The sequence below is a fragment of the Phoxinus phoxinus genome (genome assembly GCF_949152265.1).
Source record: "Phoxinus phoxinus genome assembly, chromosome: 1".
Classification (NCBI taxonomy): Eukaryota; Metazoa; Chordata; class Actinopteri; order Cypriniformes; family Leuciscidae; genus Phoxinus; species Phoxinus phoxinus.
Window position 1 is genome coordinate 1912134 of NC_136876.1, and position 18236 is coordinate 1930369.

An 18236-nucleotide genomic window follows, 5' to 3' on the forward strand; every position below is an offset into this window, starting at 1 on the left:
ATTACACTGTATTCAGCACAAACTCTGCTACAATAATATGTCAGGAGCATGTATGTACAAATTTGTAGTTTTGAGATAATGACGTTTATGCGTGGTTTGTGAAAAAACAAAAAAACTGAAATAAGTTCATGAAACCCAAACTGATTATTTCTTCACAAGACTTTTGAAAATTGTATCACGTAGCCTAGAATATTTTCTTCAAAACTATGTAAAAATCATCTTGCATACTCATTCAGATAAGACAATATATTGATTTAAAATTTGTAAGACAGGTCTCGTGTAAGAAAGCTTGTGTAAGAAAGACAAAGAGCCTCCCATAATGGCCCTATTAGGAGCTCTCAGGCACTGTCATTATGAGGAACCTTGCACAAAGAATGAGGAAATTTAAAAAAGAATGGCTTTTTTAATTGTTTGGATTTATTTATAACACAACATAATCCAAAGATACACAACAAATGAAAAAAAAGCACATTATTGACAAAACACTGGATTTACAGTGGATTTAGAGCAGCTGAGGGGCGCTGTAGGCACGACGCGGAGCGGCTTATTGCTTTTATAAAACGGTTATGCTAAAAAATATTAATTTTAATAATGATTTAATTCATAAAATAAACACCAGCAACAAAAAATCTAACATTATAACCAGAGGTGGACAAAGTACACAACTTCCTTCCTTGAGTGACAGTACAGATACTACTTGTCAAATATTACTCCGTTACAAGTAAAAGTACAGAAGTACTCGTTTTTAAAAGTACTTAAGTAAAGTAAATGTCATTGCATTGTTGTATTATTATTGCATGTAATACTTACAGTATCTTAAGCCTCTGAATCTATGCCTGCCGATCCTCATATCAATATCACATGTATCTCTGCAACACAGTTCCAGTCGTGGGATTTAATGTGGGATTGAATGTCACTCAATAACGTCCACAATGGTTGCGCACACCCAAACGGCTGATCCCAGTTTTTTGGCTTTTAGTATGAATATGTTAGTCTTGCTGTTATCTATAAGCTAGTGTGCTCCAAAACAATGACAAAGTTTTCATTGACCATTTTTAATTTTTAACCTGAAGGACGCTTATGAAGGACTGTCTTCTTCCACATCCAGGCTCTGCACAATATTTAGTAAACGCCATGTTTATAGCTTGGAAGTAGCTCGATCCGGTTTAGCAATGATCAGCTCGTAGGCCTGTGTTGTTTAGCTATAGCATGTAATGCACGAGTCAGTGGGCGGGGCTAAACAGGCGGTGTTGAAGTGGGCGTGGATCTTCTTCTGCGGAGGCGGGGTTTGAGACCCTGTCACGTCATAGATCCCCACTCGGACAAACCTGTCGTTCGCTGGGCCTGGTGTCGTTAAAAGCTTCTATTGGACTAACAAGGAAGTTTTCTAAAACTTATTCTTATAGTAGGATGACCTCTTATATGTCAAAAGCTCAAGGACAATTTGATTTCTCAGTTCATCAGTTCCAAGGTTAAAAAATATATTATAATAATGTTATATTATTTTAACGATAGGTATATGTGACAATATATAATAAATATGTAATATAGTGCACATATTTAGCATAATACTGTCTCTGGCTAATTTCTGTAGGCCACTAGCGTGCGCTGGTCATTAATGTTTCTGAGGTAAATGTGGCATATTGTCCTCCAGCTGTTATCGACTCTTTCTGCGGTGAACAACACTGATTATAGATATTATGAGGATATACATCTCAGTCATTTGTGCTGTATCTTTCCACATACCTCTATGTTCATCCGTGTTTGTGCGCTATATTAACTAGTAGAGTAAGAGATGAGCGGTCCACTGAGGCGATACAGCGATCCGTCACGTCACATTTACAAGCGCCAAAGCCTTATTATATTACTTTAATCTGTTTATAGTTTTTTTAAATGTATCCTGTAAATAAAGTAGGATACTGAAGTCAAAGGCACTAAAAGAGCTTTTATACATTACACAGACTACCATTTAAGTGTTGTTTCTGAGTCTCTTCTGCGCACCAGTGACCAAAAACACTGAGATATTATTAGAAAACTGATGATCTACATTATATGTGAATATATAGTAAAGTGTCATTTATTCCTGTGATCAAAGCTGAGTTTATCATCATTACTCCAGTCCCCAGTGTCACATGATCCTCCAGAAATCAGTATAATATGATGATCTGATGCTCAAGACACATTTATGATTATTATCAGTGTTGAAAACAGCTCATATTTCTGTGGAAACCATCATACACTTTATTTCTCAGGAGAGTTTGATGAACAGAAAGAGCAAAAGAACAGCGTTTATGTGAAACAGAATCATTAGTAACAAAGTACCGGTCACTGTGTGAATAAGTGTGTGTTCCAGTAAGAGTGGAGCTCAGTAACGTGTGGTAATGAACACAGCAGAACGCCAGCGGTAATAAACGAAGATCTTTACTGGAGAAAAGAAAGAGTTGACAGGCTAAAAGCGAACAGAAACAGGGTCATCTCTGAGATGATGGAGTTATATCTTGATGCGGAAGGCGGTGGCGTGCGCTCCGGCCCCAGTCTCTGCTCCTGCACTGGGGCCGCTGGTGCTGCTGGGGCCGCTGGTGCTCTTGAACAGGGCCCTCAGGATGGTCTGCGGGTCCACCTCGGCCCCCGCGGGTCTGGAGCTCGAGCGGGACGACGACGACGACGAGTCCTTCTGGGCCGAGCCGACCGCGCCGGGGGAGTCACTCAGCCTCCTGGAACACCACCACCACCATTATTATCAACATTATCATCATTATTATCAACATATTCATCATTATTATCATCATATTCATCATTATTATCAACATATTCATCATTATTATCAACATATTCATCATTATTATCAACATATTCATCATTATTATCAACATATTCATCATTATTATCAACATATTCATCATTATTATCAACATATTCATCATTATTATCCTTCTGGGCCGAGCCGACCGCGCCGGGGGAGTCACTCAGCCTCCTGGAACACCACCATCATCAACAACAGACCACAGAACTAAACATCATGCTTCACATATCCTAATGTTGACGTATACAATCGAAATAATAACACTAAAAAAAATTCACATTTATGACATAAATTGAAATTATGACAATGAAATTTAAAAAGTATAAAGTCAAAAATTATTATATAATAAGTCTCAATTATGATAAAAAGTCAAAATTATGAGGTTTGAATGTCGAAATTGATATAAATTGAAATTGTGACGTTGCAAATTATGTTGAAATGACGACAATCAAAAATGACTAATTAAAATTAAGAAAATTGACAAATTGAAATTATGATGTTGAAATTACGACGTAGAAATTGACATAAATTGAAATAATTCCAACTTGAAGTTATGACGTTAAAATAATGACACGATGAAATTATGACGTAGAAACTGAACATTAAAATGATAACGAATTAAAATTATAACAAATTGAAGTTGACAAAATTTTGAATTATGTTGAAATAATGATTATTTAAAAATTATGACGTAGAAATTAACTAATTGAAATTATGTCTGATTGAAATTGACAAATTAAAATTAAGACAAAATTTGATGTCGAAATTAACAAAAAATATAATAAACTGAAAATTAAGATGTTGAAATTATGACTTGTGTGTATGACTTATTGATGTACGTCCGTAAAAATTACAAATTGAAATTATAACATAAAAAGCTGAAATTATGATGTTGAAATTGTATGACAAATTGCAATTAAGACATACGAAATTGTCTACATATAAAAGTCGCAATTGACCATTTTTTTTTAATTACGTGTCAATTACGACAAATTGAAATGATAAAATAAATTGAAATATGACAAGTAATAATTATAAAAAATTGATGAAACTGAAGTTGAAGTGATGTAGTGTGTCAGTAATGAGACTGTGTGTGTGTGTGTGTGTGTGTGTGTGTGTGTGTGTGTGTGTGTGTGTGTGTGTGTGTGTGTGTGTGTGTGTGTGTGTGTGTGTGTGTGTGTGACTCACAGGAGGATGGGCTGCTCTGACGTGATCACACTGCCCTGCATGTGCAGGTTACACTTCATCGGCTGACCTGAAAACACACACACACACACACACACACACACACACGTTCTTCACTTTCACTTATACAAATTATAATATACACCGTATTGTTCAGAATATAAGACACTTCAAGATGACCCATTTGGGAAAAGGCTTTATGATAAAGAAAAGGCTTTTATTTGACAATTATTTTCACAGCACATTTTCCATTTGTGGGACTTTTCAAATGTGTAAAGTTTGATGAATTATTGTCTGTATTATTATGAACTCTTCCCCTGCCATGGCGTGCGTGTTGAGTCTCAGTGTGGCCACTGTTGTCCAGTAGGGGGCGCTACTGGCGTTTATGATCATCCTTCTGAATCTGAGCTGGACCAAATCTTGCACAAAAACACCATTTTCTCAGATCTTTGCTCAAAATGTTGCTTTATGGAACTTCCCCACATTAAAGTGTTGATAAACACATAATGAAAGAGGATTGTGTGTTTAAAAGCAGAGGTTGTTCTTTTCTTTTGATGGATTGACTGTTCAGATATTCAAACATCCGGCCAGGAGGAGTCAGACTGACCGCATTAAAGCAGAAAGCCTGCAGTGTGAGATGTGGTGCGGCTCTATAGATGATGCCAGTGACTGAAGCAGCGTCTCAGAGCACACACACACACTGGTGATTATGATTATGATTATGATAATGATAATGAGCCTCACCATCCAGGCAGCGGTTGTTGTACTTCCTGTAGGCGCTGACCGCATCATCCTTACGCACGAACACCACCTCGGCCACGCCCACTTTCAGCAGCCGCGCACGCTTCAGCGCGCCACACACACAGAACAGCTCCTGCACACACACACACACACGTATTACTGTGACATCTGTACACAACACACATGTGCTGCCCACTACACACTGCTGATCTACCATGTGACCATGTCATGTTTGGTCTCATCTGACAGCTCATGAACACAACTGCTGAAACACACACACACACACTGAGGAGAACACGTGTGTCCTGATCACACAACTGCTGAAACACACACACACACACACTGAGGAGAACACGTGTGTCCTGATCTACACACTGCTGAAACACACACACACACACTGAGGAGAACACGTGTGTCCTGATCACACAACTGCTGAAACACACACACACACACACACTGAGGAGAACACGTGTGTCCTGATCACACAACTGCTGAAACACACACACACACACACACTGAGGAGAACACATGCATGTGTCCTGATCACACAACTGCTGAAACACACACACACACACACACACACACACTGAAGAGAACACGTGCATGTGTCCTGATCACACAACTGCTGAAACACACACACACACACACTGAAGAGAACACGTGCATGTGTCCTGATCACACAACTGCTGAAACACACACACACACACACTGAGGAGAACACGTGTGTCCAGACAGTCGCCTGATCTCTGGGGTTCCTGTCAGTTACGGTGTTAGTATTCCACTCACGCTGAAAGCCTTTAACCCCGTCACTCACACACACCTCATATAGTGATAGTGATAGTGTGTGTGACAGTGAGTATAGTATAAACACTCTTGATCTGAGTAAACTCACCACTATGTCCTCCTCCGTCACTCGAGGATGAAGATTGTGGACCGTGATCTTAGTTCCCTCCAGTGGACTGAACACAGGCTGAGAGAGACACACACACACACACACACACACACACACACACACACACACACACACACGTTAACCCCTTCATCAACAGCACACAGGTGACAGTGCTGCAAACACACAATACTGGGGTAATCCATTCATCTGAACATTATTCTTTACATTCAACAAATATTGAAAAATTAATTCAAATTTTAAGATTTAACCCTTAGAGGAATTCACACACCACTCTCAGCAGCAAGCACTGTGGAGAGAGAGAACCTGTGTGTGTGTGTGTGAGTGTGAGTGTGTGTGTGTGTGTGAGAGTGTGTGTGTGTGTGTGTGTGTGAGTGTGTGTGTGTACCTGTGGGTGTGTGTGTGTGGGTGTACCTGTGTGTGTGTGTGTGTGTGGGGGGGGGGGGGTACCTGTGGGTGTGTGTGTGAACCTGTGGGTGGGTGTGTGTGTGAGTAAGTGAGTGTGTGTACCAGTGGGTGTGTACCTGTGGGGGGGGTGTGAACCTGTGGGTGGGTGTGTGTGTGAGTAAGTGAGTGTGTGTACCAGTGGGTGTGTGTGTGAGTGTGTGTGTGAGTACCTGTGGGGGGTGTGTGTGAGTGTGTGTGTGAGTACCAGTGGGTGTGTGTGTGTGTGTGTGTGTGAACCTGTGGGTGGGTGTGTGTGTGTGAGTAAGTGAGTGTGTGTACCAGTGGGTGTGTGTGTGAGTGTGTGTGTGAGTACCTGTGGGCTTGGTTTATTATGCATTGTGGGAACCGAATGTCCCCACAAGGATAGTAAAACCTGAGATCACCTCCATTGTGGGGACCAGCCAGCGGTCCCCATGAGGGGAATGGGTTAATAAACATACTAAATTATATATTTTTGAAAATGTAAAAATGCAGAATGTCTCCTGTGATGGGCAGGTTTAGGGATAGGGGCAGTGTGTGTGTGTGTGTGTGTGTGTGATGGGTAGGTTTAGGGATAGGGGCAGTGTAAGGGGATAGAATATACAGTTTGTACAGTATAAAAACCATTACGCCTATGGAATGTCCTCACAAGGATAGAAATGAAAGCTTGTGTGAGTGTGAGTGTGTGTGTGTGTGTGTGTGTGTGTGTGTGTGTGTGTGTGTGAGTGTGTGTGTGTGTGTGTGAGTGAGTGAGTGTGTGTGAGTGTGTGTGTGTGTGAACCTGTGGGGGGGGTGTGTGTGTGTGAGTGTGTGTGTACCTGTGGGGGGGTGTGTGTGTGAGTGTGTGTGTGTACCTGTGGGGGGGGGGGGGGGGGGTGTGAGTGTGTGTGTACCTGTGGGGGGGTGTGTGTTTGTCCGCTGGCATTTCCACCCGCCTGTTGCGTGGCGACAGTCGTCCTGGACACAGGCTGCAGGGTCTGTGTGGGGGGGCGGGCCGTCGCCGTGGAGACGGAAGGGGGCGTGTACGAGTCGTTCTTCACCACCTTAGTGAAGGGAGTCGAGAGAGAGACAGGCACTGGCTGCAGAGAGAGAGAGAGAGTTAGATATGAGAGAGAGACAGGCACTGGCTGCAGAGAGAGAGAGAGAGTTAGATATGAGAGAGAGACTCTCTATCATAGATGTGTGTGTGTGTGTGTGTGTGTGTGTGTGTGTGTGTGTGTGTGTGTGTGTGTGTGTGTGTGTGTGTGTGTGTGTGTGTGAGTGTCTCACTCGTGTCTGCAGGTTGTTGGCTGTGGTGAACTTCATCTGTTTGTTGGGCATCACTGCACCATCATCCTCATCTTCATCGGCAGCAGACACACCCTACAGAGAGAGACCAGAGTGTGTTCAGCGTGTCGTTCACCATGACAGTGATGCGTGAGTCACGTGACACACCCCACAGAGAGAGACCCGAGAGTGTGTGTTCATCATAACAGTGATGCGCGAGTCATGTGACACTGACCGGAGCCGCTCGGCTGGGAACGTTGATGCGGATCCCGCTGGTCATTCCCACAGGCCTCTGCTGCACACACACACACACACACAAACAACATCAGTTACCTGTCAATCACGGGTCAGAGCGCTCTGATTGGCCAGCTACAGTAACAGCTGACAGGAAGTGACAGATCAGCGCTCAACTAAAACTACTGAAAATCTTTTCCATACATCAGTTGAACTGAATCAGGATTTATATTTAACAATAAAGCTTTAGTTAACAATAACCCTGATCTGAACCATCTTTTGGGTCACATGATGTGAACCCTGCCTGTCATTGGCTCACCTGGATGGTTTTGGTGATCTTCAGAGCTGCCGCTAGCTGATTGGACGTCGGCGGAACGCTCCTCTTTAAGCTCAGCCTATCGCGTGCGTCGACGACTCTGGTGATCCCGCCCCCGGGCTGCAAGGCCACACCCCCTCTGGGTCCGGTGTTGTGGATGTGGATGTGTGGGACGGCGGGTTTGGCGGGTGACGGCGGGACTGAGGCGATCGCGGGCGTCAGCTGGTGTTTGCGCGAGTTGATGGTCTGTCGTGCGTCCTGTACCGCTGCGCCTGTGCTGCCCCCTCTGGCCCGGATGCGGAACCGCGCGTCTTTCTGCGCCATCTTCTCCCGCGCGTCCTTCTGCGCTAGCTTCTCCCGCGCGTCCTTCTGCGCTAGCTTCTCCCGCGCGTCCTTCACCTGAAACGCTGGACGACAGACAGAAAACTACAGTCTGCAGCACTGTAAACCCAAATAAGTTGGCAAAACTCAAAATATATATGGGAATTAGTTATTTTTAGCGGCATCTAGTGGTGATGTTGTGAATTGCAGCGGTGGCCAACAGGAAGTGATGTTGTCGTCTGAGACAGCAGAGAGTGTATGATAGCGACCGCGTGTATGATAGCGTGCGTTTGTATGATAGCGTCCGCGTGTATGATAGCGTGCGTTTGTATGATAGCGACCGCGTGTATGATAGCGTCCATGCGTGCATGATAGCGTGCGTGTGTATGATAGCGACCGCGTGTATGATAGCGACCGCGTGTATGATAGCGTCCACGTGTATGATAGCGTGCGTGTGCATGATAGCGACCGCGTGTATGATAGCGACCGCGTGTATGATAGCGACCGCGTGTATGATAGCGACCGCGTGTATGATAGCGTGCGTGTGCATGATAGCGTCCACGCGTGTATGATAGCGTGCGTGTGTATGATAGCGACCGCGTGTATGATAGCGTGCGTTTGTATGATAGCGTCCGCATGTATGATAGCGTGCGTTTGTATGATAGCGACCGCGTGTATGATAGCGTCCGTGTGATAGCGTGCGTTTGTATGATAGCGACCGCGTGTATGATAGCGTGCGTTTGTATGATAGCGTCCGCGTGTATGATAGCGTCCGCGTGTATGATAGCGTCCACGCGTGTATGATAGCGACCGCGTGTATGATAGCGTGCGTTTGTATGATAGCGTCCGCGTGTATGATAGCGTCCATGCGTGCATGATAGCGACCGCGTGTATGATAGCGACCGCGTGTATGATAGCGTCCATGCGTTTGTATGATAGCGTCCGCGTGTATGATAGCGTCCACGCGTGTATGATAGCGTGCGTGTGTATGATAGCGACCGCGTGTATGATAGCGTGCGTGTGTATGATAGCGACCGCGTGTATGATAGCGTGCGTTTGTATGATAGCGTCCGCGTGTATGATAGCGTGCGTTTGTATGATAGCGTCCGTGTGTATGATAGCGTCCGCGTGTATGATAGCGTGCGTGTGTATGATAGCGACCGCGTGTATGATAGCGTGCGTGTGTATGATAGCGTCCGCGTGTATGATAGCGTGCGTGTGTATGATAGCGTCCGCGTGTATGATAGCGTGCGTGTGTATAATAGCGTCCGCGTGTATGATAGCGTGCGTGTGTATGATAGCGACCGCGTGTATGATAGCGTGCGTGTGTATGATAGCGTCCGCGTGTATGATAGCGTGCGTGTGTATGATAGCGTCCGCGTGTATGATAGCGTGCGTGTGTATGATAGCGACCGTGTGTATGATAGCGACCGTGTGTATAATAGCGTCCACGCGTGTATGATAGCGACCGTGTGTATAATAGCGTCCACGCGTGTATGATAGCGTGCGTGTGTATGATAGCGACCGTGTGTATAATAGCGTCCACGCGTGTATGATAGCGTGCGTGTGTATGATAGCGACCGTGTGTATAATAGCGTCCACGCGTGCATGATAGCGTGCGTGTGTATGATAGCGACCGCGTGTATGATAGCGTGCGTTTGTATGATAGCGTCCGCGTGTATGATAGCGTGCGTTTGTATGATAGCGTCCGTGTGTATGATAGCGTGCGTGTGTATGATAGCGTCCGCGTGTATGATAGCGTGCGTGTGTATGATAGCGACCGCGTGTATGATAGCGTGCGTGTGTATGATAGCGTCCGCGTGTATGATAGCGTGCGTGTGTATGATAGCGTCCGCGTGTATGATAGCGTGCGTGTGTATGATAGCGTCCGCGTGTATGATAGCGTGCGTGTGTATGATAGCGTCCGCGTGTATGATAGCGTGCGTGTGTATGATAGCGTCCGCGTGTATGATAGCGTGCGTGTGTATGATAGCGTCCGCGTGTATGATAGCGTGCGTGTGTATGATAGCGACCGTGTGTATAATAGCGTCCACGCGTGTATGATAGCGACCGTGTGTATAATAGCGTCCACGCGTGTATGATAGCGTGCGTGTGTATGATAGCGACCGTGTGTATAATAGCGTCCACGCGTGTATGATAGCGTGCGTGTGTATGATAGCGACCGTGTGTATAATAGCGTCCACGCGTGCATGATAGCGTGCGTGTGTATGATAGCGACCGTGTGTATAATAGCGTCCACGCGTGTATGATAGCGTGCGTGTGTATGATAGCGACCGTGTGTATAATAGCGTGTGTATGATAGCGACCGTGTGTATAATAGCGTCCACGCGTGTATGATAGCGACCGTGTGTATAATAGCGTCCACGCGTGTATGATAGCGTGCGTGTGTATGATAGCGACCGTGTGTATAATAGCGTCCACGCGTGTATGATAGCGACCGTGTGTATAATAGCGTCCACGCGTGTATGATAGCGTGCGTGTGTATGATAGCGACCGTGTGTATAATAGCGTCCACGCGTGTATGATAGCGTCCGCGTGTATGATAGCGACCGTGTGTATAATAGCGTCCACGCGTGTATGATAGCGTGCGTGTGTATGATAGCGACCGTGTGTATAATAGCGTCCACGCGTGTATGATAGCGTGCGTGTGTATGATAGCGACCGTGTGTATAATACCGTCCACGCGTGTATGATAGCGTGCGTGTGTATGATAGCGACCGTGTGTATAATAGCGTCCACGCGTGTATGATAGCGTGCGTGTGTATGATAGCGTCCGCGTGTATGATAGCGTCCGCGTGTATGATAGCGTGCGTGTGTATGATAGCGTCCGCGTGTATGATAGCGTGCGTGTGTATGATAGCGTCCGCGTGTATGATAGCGTGCGTGTGTATGATAGCGTCCACGCGTGTATGATAGCGACCGTGTGTATAATAGCGTCCACGCGTGTATGATAGCGTGCGTGTGTATGATATTGACCGCGTGTATGATAGCGTGCGTTTGTATGATAGCGTCCGCGTGTATGATAGCGTGCGTGTGTATGATAGCGTGCGCGTGCATGATAACGTGCGTGTGCATGATAGCGTCCGCGTGCATGATAGCGTGCGTGTGTATGATAGCGTGCGTGTCTATGATAGCGTCCGCGTGTATGATAGCGTGCGTGTGTATGATAGCGTGCGTGTGTATGATAGCGTGCGTGTGTATGATAGCGTCCGCGTGTATGATAGCGTCCGCGTGTATGATAGCGTGCGTGTGTATGATAGCGTCCACGCGTGTATGATAGCGACCGTGTGTATGATAACGACCGCGTGTATGATAGCGTGCGTTTGTATGATAGCGTCCGCGTGTATGATAGCGTGCGTGTGTATGATAACGACCGCGTGTATGATAGCGTGCGTTTGTATGATAGCGTCCGCGTGTATGATAGCGTGCGTGTGTATGATAACGACCGCGTGTATGATAGCGTGCGTTTGTATGATAGCGTCCGCGTGTATGATAGCGTGCGCGTGCATGATAACGTGCGTGTGCATGATAGCGTCCGCGTGTATGATAGCGTGCGCGTGCATGATAACGTGCGTGTGCATGATAGCGTGCGCGTGCATGATAACGTGCGTGTGCATGATAGCGTCCGTGTGTATAATAGCGTCCACGCGTGTATGATAGCGACCGTGTGTATAATAGCGTCCACGCGTGTATGATAGCGACCGTGTGTATGATAGCGTCCACGCGTGTATGATAGCGTGCGTGTGCATGATAGCGACCGCGTGTATGATAGCGACCGTGTGTATAATAGCGACCGCGTGCATGATAGCGACCGCGTGTATGATAGCGACCGTGTGTATAATAGCGACCGCGTGTATGATAGCGACCGTGTGTATGATAGCGTCCACGCGTGTATGATAGCGTGCGTGTGCATGATAGCGACCGCGTGTATGATAGCGACCGTGTGTATAATAGCGACCGCGTGCATGATAGCGACCGCGTGTATGATAGGATGTGCGTGCACAATAGCGTCCGCGTGCATGATAATGTGCGTGTGCATGATAGCGTCCGCGTGTATGATAGCGTGCATGATAGCGTCCACGATAGCGTCCGCGTGCATGATAGCGACCGCGTGCATGATAGCGTCCGCTTGCACGATAGCGTCCGCGTGTACGATAGCGTCCGCGTGTATGATAGCGTCCGCGTGTATGATAGGATGTGCGTGCACGATAGCGTCCGCGTGCATGATAACGTGCGTGTGTGTGATAGCGTCCGCGTGTATGATAGCGTCCGCGTGTATGATAGCGTCCGTGTGTGTGATAGCGTCCGCGTGTATGATAGCGTCCGCGTGTATGATAGCGTCCGTGTGTGTGATAGCGTCCGCGTGTATGATAGCGTCCGCGTGTATGATAGGATGTGCGTGCACGATAGCGTCCGCGTGTGATAGCGACCGTGTGTACGATAGCGTCCGCGTGTATGATAGCGTGCGTGTGTATGATAGCGTCCACGCGTGTATGATAGCGACCGTGTGTATGATAACGACCGCGTGTATGATAGCGTGCGTTTGTATGATAGCGTCCGCGTGTATGATAGCGTGCGTGTGTATGATAACGACCGCGTGTATGATAGCGTGCGTTTGTATGATAGCGTCCGCGTGTATGATAGCGTGCGTGTGTATGATAACGACCGCGTGTATGATAGCGTGCGTTTGTATGATAGCGTCCGCGTGTATGATAGCGTGCGCGTGCATGATAACGTGCGTGTGCATGATAGCGTCCGCGTGTATGATAGCGTGCGCGTGCATGATAACGTGCGTGTGCATGATAGCGTGCGCGTGCATGATAACGTGCGTGTGCATGATAGCGTCCGTGTGTATAATAGCGTCCACGCGTGTATGATAGCGACCGTGTGTATAATAGCGTCCACGCGTGTATGATAGCGACCGTGTGTATGATAGCGTCCACGCGTGTATGATAGCGTGCGTGTGCATGATAGCGACCGCGTGTATGATAGCGACCGTGTGTATAATAGCGACCGCGTGCATGATAGCGACCGCGTGTATGATAGCGACCGTGTGTATAATAGCGACCGCGTGTATGATAGCGACCGTGTGTATGATAGCGTCCACGCGTGTATGATAGCGTGCGTGTGCATGATAGCGACCGCGTGTATGATAGCGACCGTGTGTATAATAGCGACCGCGTGCATGATAGCGACCGCGTGTATGATAGGATGTGCGTGCACAATAGCGTCCGCGTGCATGATAATGTGCGTGTGCATGATAGCGTCCGCGTGTATGATAGCGTGCATGATAGCGTCCACGATAGCGTCCGCGTGCATGATAGCGACCGCGTGCATGATAGCGTCCGCTTGCACGATAGCGTCCGCGTGTACGATAGCGTCCGCGTGTATGATAGCGTCCGCGTGTATGATAGGATGTGCGTGCACGATAGCGTCCGCGTGCATGATAACGTGCGTGTGTGTGATAGCGTCCGCGTGTATGATAGCGTCCGCGTGTATGATAGCGTCCGTGTGTGTGATAGCGTCCGCGTGTATGATAGCGTCCGCGTGTATGATAGCGTCCGTGTGTGTGATAGCGTCCGCGTGTATGATAGCGTCCGCGTGTATGATAGGATGTGCGTGCACGATAGCGTCCGCGTGTGATAGCGACCGTGTGTACGATAGCGTCCGCGTGTATGATAGCGTCCACGATAGGGACTGCGTGTATGATAGCGTCCGCGTGTATGATAGCGTCCGCGTGCATGATAGCGTCCGCGTGTACGATAGCGTCCGCGTGTATGATAGGATGTGCGTGCACGATAGCGTCCGCGTGCATGATAACGTGCGTGTGCATGATAGCGTCCGCGTGTATGATAGCGACCGCGTGTATGATAGCGACCGCGTGTATGATAGCGTGCATGATAGCGTCCACGATAGAGACTGCGTGTATGATAGCGTCCGCGTGCATGATAGCGTCCGCGTGTATGATAGCGTGTGCATGATAGCTTCCACATGCATCAACAAGCCGCGGCGCTCTCATAGCAAGCTGATCTGATAAGGATGAGCCAGCCGAGGCACCCACAGCTGCTGCCGACGATTTAGTGCCAAAACAAAGAAGCGCCTCAAAGATATGGCAGTCTTTTGGTTAAAAAAGATGACCACATGCAGCCTGAAGTTTTATGTAAAACATGTAAAGCTCGAGTAGCAACGCAAAGGGGAAACACTACAAATCTTTACAGTCACCTCAAAACGAAGTGTCAGCTAAGCTCGGCAGAAAAATCTTCAAGCACAGGAGACTCAACCCTCCTCACGAACCCAAGCAACAGTCCATAGCATCAAGCTTTGATCCTGCCAGTTCCCGGCGTCATAGCGCGTAATGGCCTCTGTTATCTCCCTATCTGGCCAATGACGTGGCTCCGATCGCCACAGTCGGGAACCAGGCTTTGTGCAGCTGATGAATACCGTAGACAAACGGTACAAAATTCCCTCTCGGCCCTATTTTTCACACACTGCTATCCCCCAAATGTACGTGCATACTCACGACCGTGTCATGTTGGAACTGAGACGTGTCAAATTATAGATGTAAGATTTATTAAAATTAATATAAAAAAAAGAATTTTATGAAACCATTATTCAGTAAAACGATTTGTAAAAGCGAATATTATTGTTACTTGTCCATCATTGTGTCAGTGTTTTATTCGCTGGCTTTAGCTTTAGCTTCTTTACACGAAGAACAACAGTGACGAAGTGTTTGTCCGTTCAGGGCCACCGTAGAAACATGTGGATGTAAGCGGACCCGCGGTGTGTGTAGAGAGAAATGCTCACTCTAAGCTAATAAACACGTAACGGTTCATTATGTGAGATCTTTATACACCACTGAACACACAGTTATGTTTATGATATTGCAATTTCTGTCAACAGATCCTCCGAAATATTACCTTAGCTTCCAATGCTCATGTTACCTCAATGATAACGGTTTTATTAGTTTGAACTGAGCTAGCTAACAAGCTAGGTCAATAAACAAACTTTGCTAATTTGCTAACATGTTAACGGTAGCATAGCATAGCACTTGCTGTATGAGTGCAGCAATATAAAGCTTTTAACATATACTTACTCTCAAACCAAGCTCATGCACCACTTCCTAAAGCCAACATCAACACAAATTCTTCTAAATTAGCATAAAAAACATAAATCACAACTAAATCTCCCACTTAACACTAATCTTGCACACACACAAAAAAAAACATTATATTACACTTAATTTGAGCATTTACTCTCCCTTTCGAGTGCCATGGGCAAAGCATGCTGGGAAATAGAAATCCCAGCCGTTTCAGTGAAACTTAAGTTCATCTAAATTAAAATAATTGCATAAAACTCAAAACCATGAAACGGTTCAGTTTACTTAAAATATATCAGTTCTGTGAACTTGAAAGAAAAATAAAGTGCTACATACTCATTAAAGTTAATTTGACTGAACTAATGAGTTTAAGTTTGTCCTACTCAAACCAATTAATTATTTTGAGCGTTCGGGTTTACAGTGAGGGAATAACAGCTTCACAGATGTCAATCTCAGGGCGTTTACCTCCTGTGGCTCCGCCCACTCCCAGCCGCTGTCTGACATCACTGCTGCCGATCTTCTGTCGCGCATCGAAGGCCCTGCCCACCGCGCCCGCCCCTCTGCCGTATACGGGCCTGTGGGCGGGACAGACACACACTCGCTCATGAATATTCATCAAGACAACATGCAAAAGGCTTTATTATCCAGTGTGTTAGTTCATATATCAGTCAGAATCAAAATTAGCTTAATTATCCAGTGTTAGTTCATATTATATCAGTCAGAATCAAAATTAGCTTTATTATCCAGTGTGTTATCTCATATTATATCAGTCAGAATCATAATTAGCTTTATTATCCAGTGTTAGTTCATATTATATCAGTCAGAATCAAAATTAGCTTTATTATCCAGTGTTAGTTCATATTATATCAGTCAGAATCAAAATTAGCTTTATTATCCAGTGTGTTAGATCATATATCAGTCAGAATCATAATTAGCTTTATTATCCAGTGTGTTAATATTATATCAGTCAGAATCAAAATTAGCTTTATTATCCAGTGTGTTATCTCATATTATATCAGTCAGAATCATAATTAGCTTTATTATCCAGTGTTAGTTCATATTATATCAGTCAGAATCATAATTAGCTTTATTATTCAGTGTGTTAGATAGTGTATTTTCATTCTGACTGATACAAGAGTAAGAGATAGCGTTTGTTTATGTACACACACACACACACACACACACACATGTATGCTTTATTGAACACACGATACGGATTATTTACTTTGAGTCAAGAGTGTTTGATACGCACTTCTGTCGATCGACGGATATCGGCCGATACATCGATCAATCGCTGAATTAAGCTCGTTTCTGAAACACAGTCGTGTAAACACCCGCGTTCGGCGATATACAGTCACGCGTGCGGTGTGCGATGATAATGTGAAGGACAAAGAGAAGGTAAATTAGTGGAATGTACGGGGTTTGTTTGTAAAGCAGCCACATAAACGCGATGGACGCCATGAGCCACGCGCGTCAGCCAATCACAACACTAGAGCGGCCATCTCAGCCAATCAGCGGCAGGCGAAGGCGGGACAGCTCGCGGGCTACGAGCCTTACACGACTGCGTTTATAAAACCAGAATAACGCTAAAACACCGCGGCGGTCTGTAATATCGCTGTTTAAAGTGCTGGGAAAGGTTTACCTCTTACTGACTCCCCGAGGGTTAAAACTGCGGCGACGAATCACTTCATCCAGAGAGAGATCCGCCATATCTACCGTGGCTGGATTCCGTATAGACACTAATGCGCATGTGCGTGACGCACATATGGGCGGGACTAAACAATGCGTGACGGGCAGCAGACAGGGTCAAAATACACGCATGAAACGCGAAAACGCAAGACCATTCATTCACATGAATCAAGACTAGAGATAAAGCATTAGAAATATAAACAATTAAGTTACTGTTTTCAAATTACTTATGCAATGGAGTAAAACGATCTATTTACACTACCAGTCAAAAGTTTTGGATCGCTAAGATTGTTTTTGTGTTTTAAAAGAGGTCTCACCAAGTATTTGATTCAAAATACAAAAAACTGTAAAATTGTGAAATATTATTATGACGTAAATCAGCAGTTTTCTATGTGAATATATAGTAAAGTGTAATTCCTGTGATCAAAGCTGAATTTTAAGCATCATTACTCCAGTCTTCAGTGTCACGATCCTAATATGATGATCAAGAAACATTTATGATTATTATCAGTGTTGAAATCAGTTATTTACATTAATATTTCAGGATTCTTTGATGAATAGAAAGTTCAAAAGAACAGCATTTATCTGAAATAGAATCTCAAAAATAATGAAATAATGCCTTGCTATTTTACAAAATCTTAAATGTATTAAATAAAAGTGCAGTTTTAACAGCTTTTTTGTTTGTAATCCCCGTAACAGTAATAATTTTAGCGCCACAAAAATAGGTTTCTGTTTGCTGAATATACAGCGATGAAATAGCCCATGAAACGCCAAATTAATTATGTTTACGTCTAAATAATAATGTGTGTATCTCGTTTCCAAATATTACATGTTAATGTAGTAAAAGATCACGAGAAAACACTTTACAAACAACAAGAAGTCTAAAAATGCGAAACCAAAACCCCACAACCAATAAGATCAGCGAAGCGCCGTGACGTCACCGACGATCCTATAATGCACTGTCTGAAGACCTCATTCACATCGTAAAGTGAGCTTTTTTACCACCAAATACTAATAATCGAATGGTATATAATAGCAATGTTCAAGTGAAGTGTAATAATGAGCATCCCCTGACTGAATGAAACACTGAAGTCTCCTCACCGTCACTGTGCACAGCGGCGCGCGTGAACCGTACTGAGAGCGCGCGCACTATCGGGTCATGCCTTAAACTGATGAGTAAGGAAAATAACGACGCGGGGTGACGCCCGCGTCCTCGCTCATACTCGCG

At 45.3% G+C, this 18236-nt stretch overlaps 1 protein-coding gene across 5 annotated transcripts; it reads right to left on the reverse strand.

Moving 5' to 3' along the window:
• Positions 1–2403: 2403 nt before the first annotated feature.
• On the reverse strand, positions 2404–17108 carry poldip3 (polymerase (DNA-directed), delta interacting protein 3). 5 transcript variants are annotated; one of them, XM_079627193.1, is made up of 10 exons: positions 16962–17108; positions 15785–15894; positions 7885–8288; positions 7567–7626; positions 7335–7427; positions 6959–7144; positions 5622–5699; positions 4733–4862; positions 3992–4058; positions 2404–2714 (listed from the first exon to the last, which is right to left on the reverse strand). In XM_079627193.1, exons 1-10 carry the CDS (start codon positions 17027–17029, stop codon positions 2492–2494), a joined length of 1419 nt encoding a protein of 472 aa, XP_079483319.1. In that variant the 5' UTR covers positions 17030–17108; the 3' UTR covers positions 2404–2491. The 5 variants fall into 5 exon arrangements, with proteins under 5 accessions (XP_079483319.1, XP_079483320.1, XP_079483318.1 ...); XM_079627194.1 differs by having other exon boundaries at positions 7567–7623; positions 16962–17087; XM_079627192.1 differs by having other exon boundaries at positions 2404–2974; positions 16962–17087.
• Positions 17109–18236: the final 1128 nt, after the last annotated feature.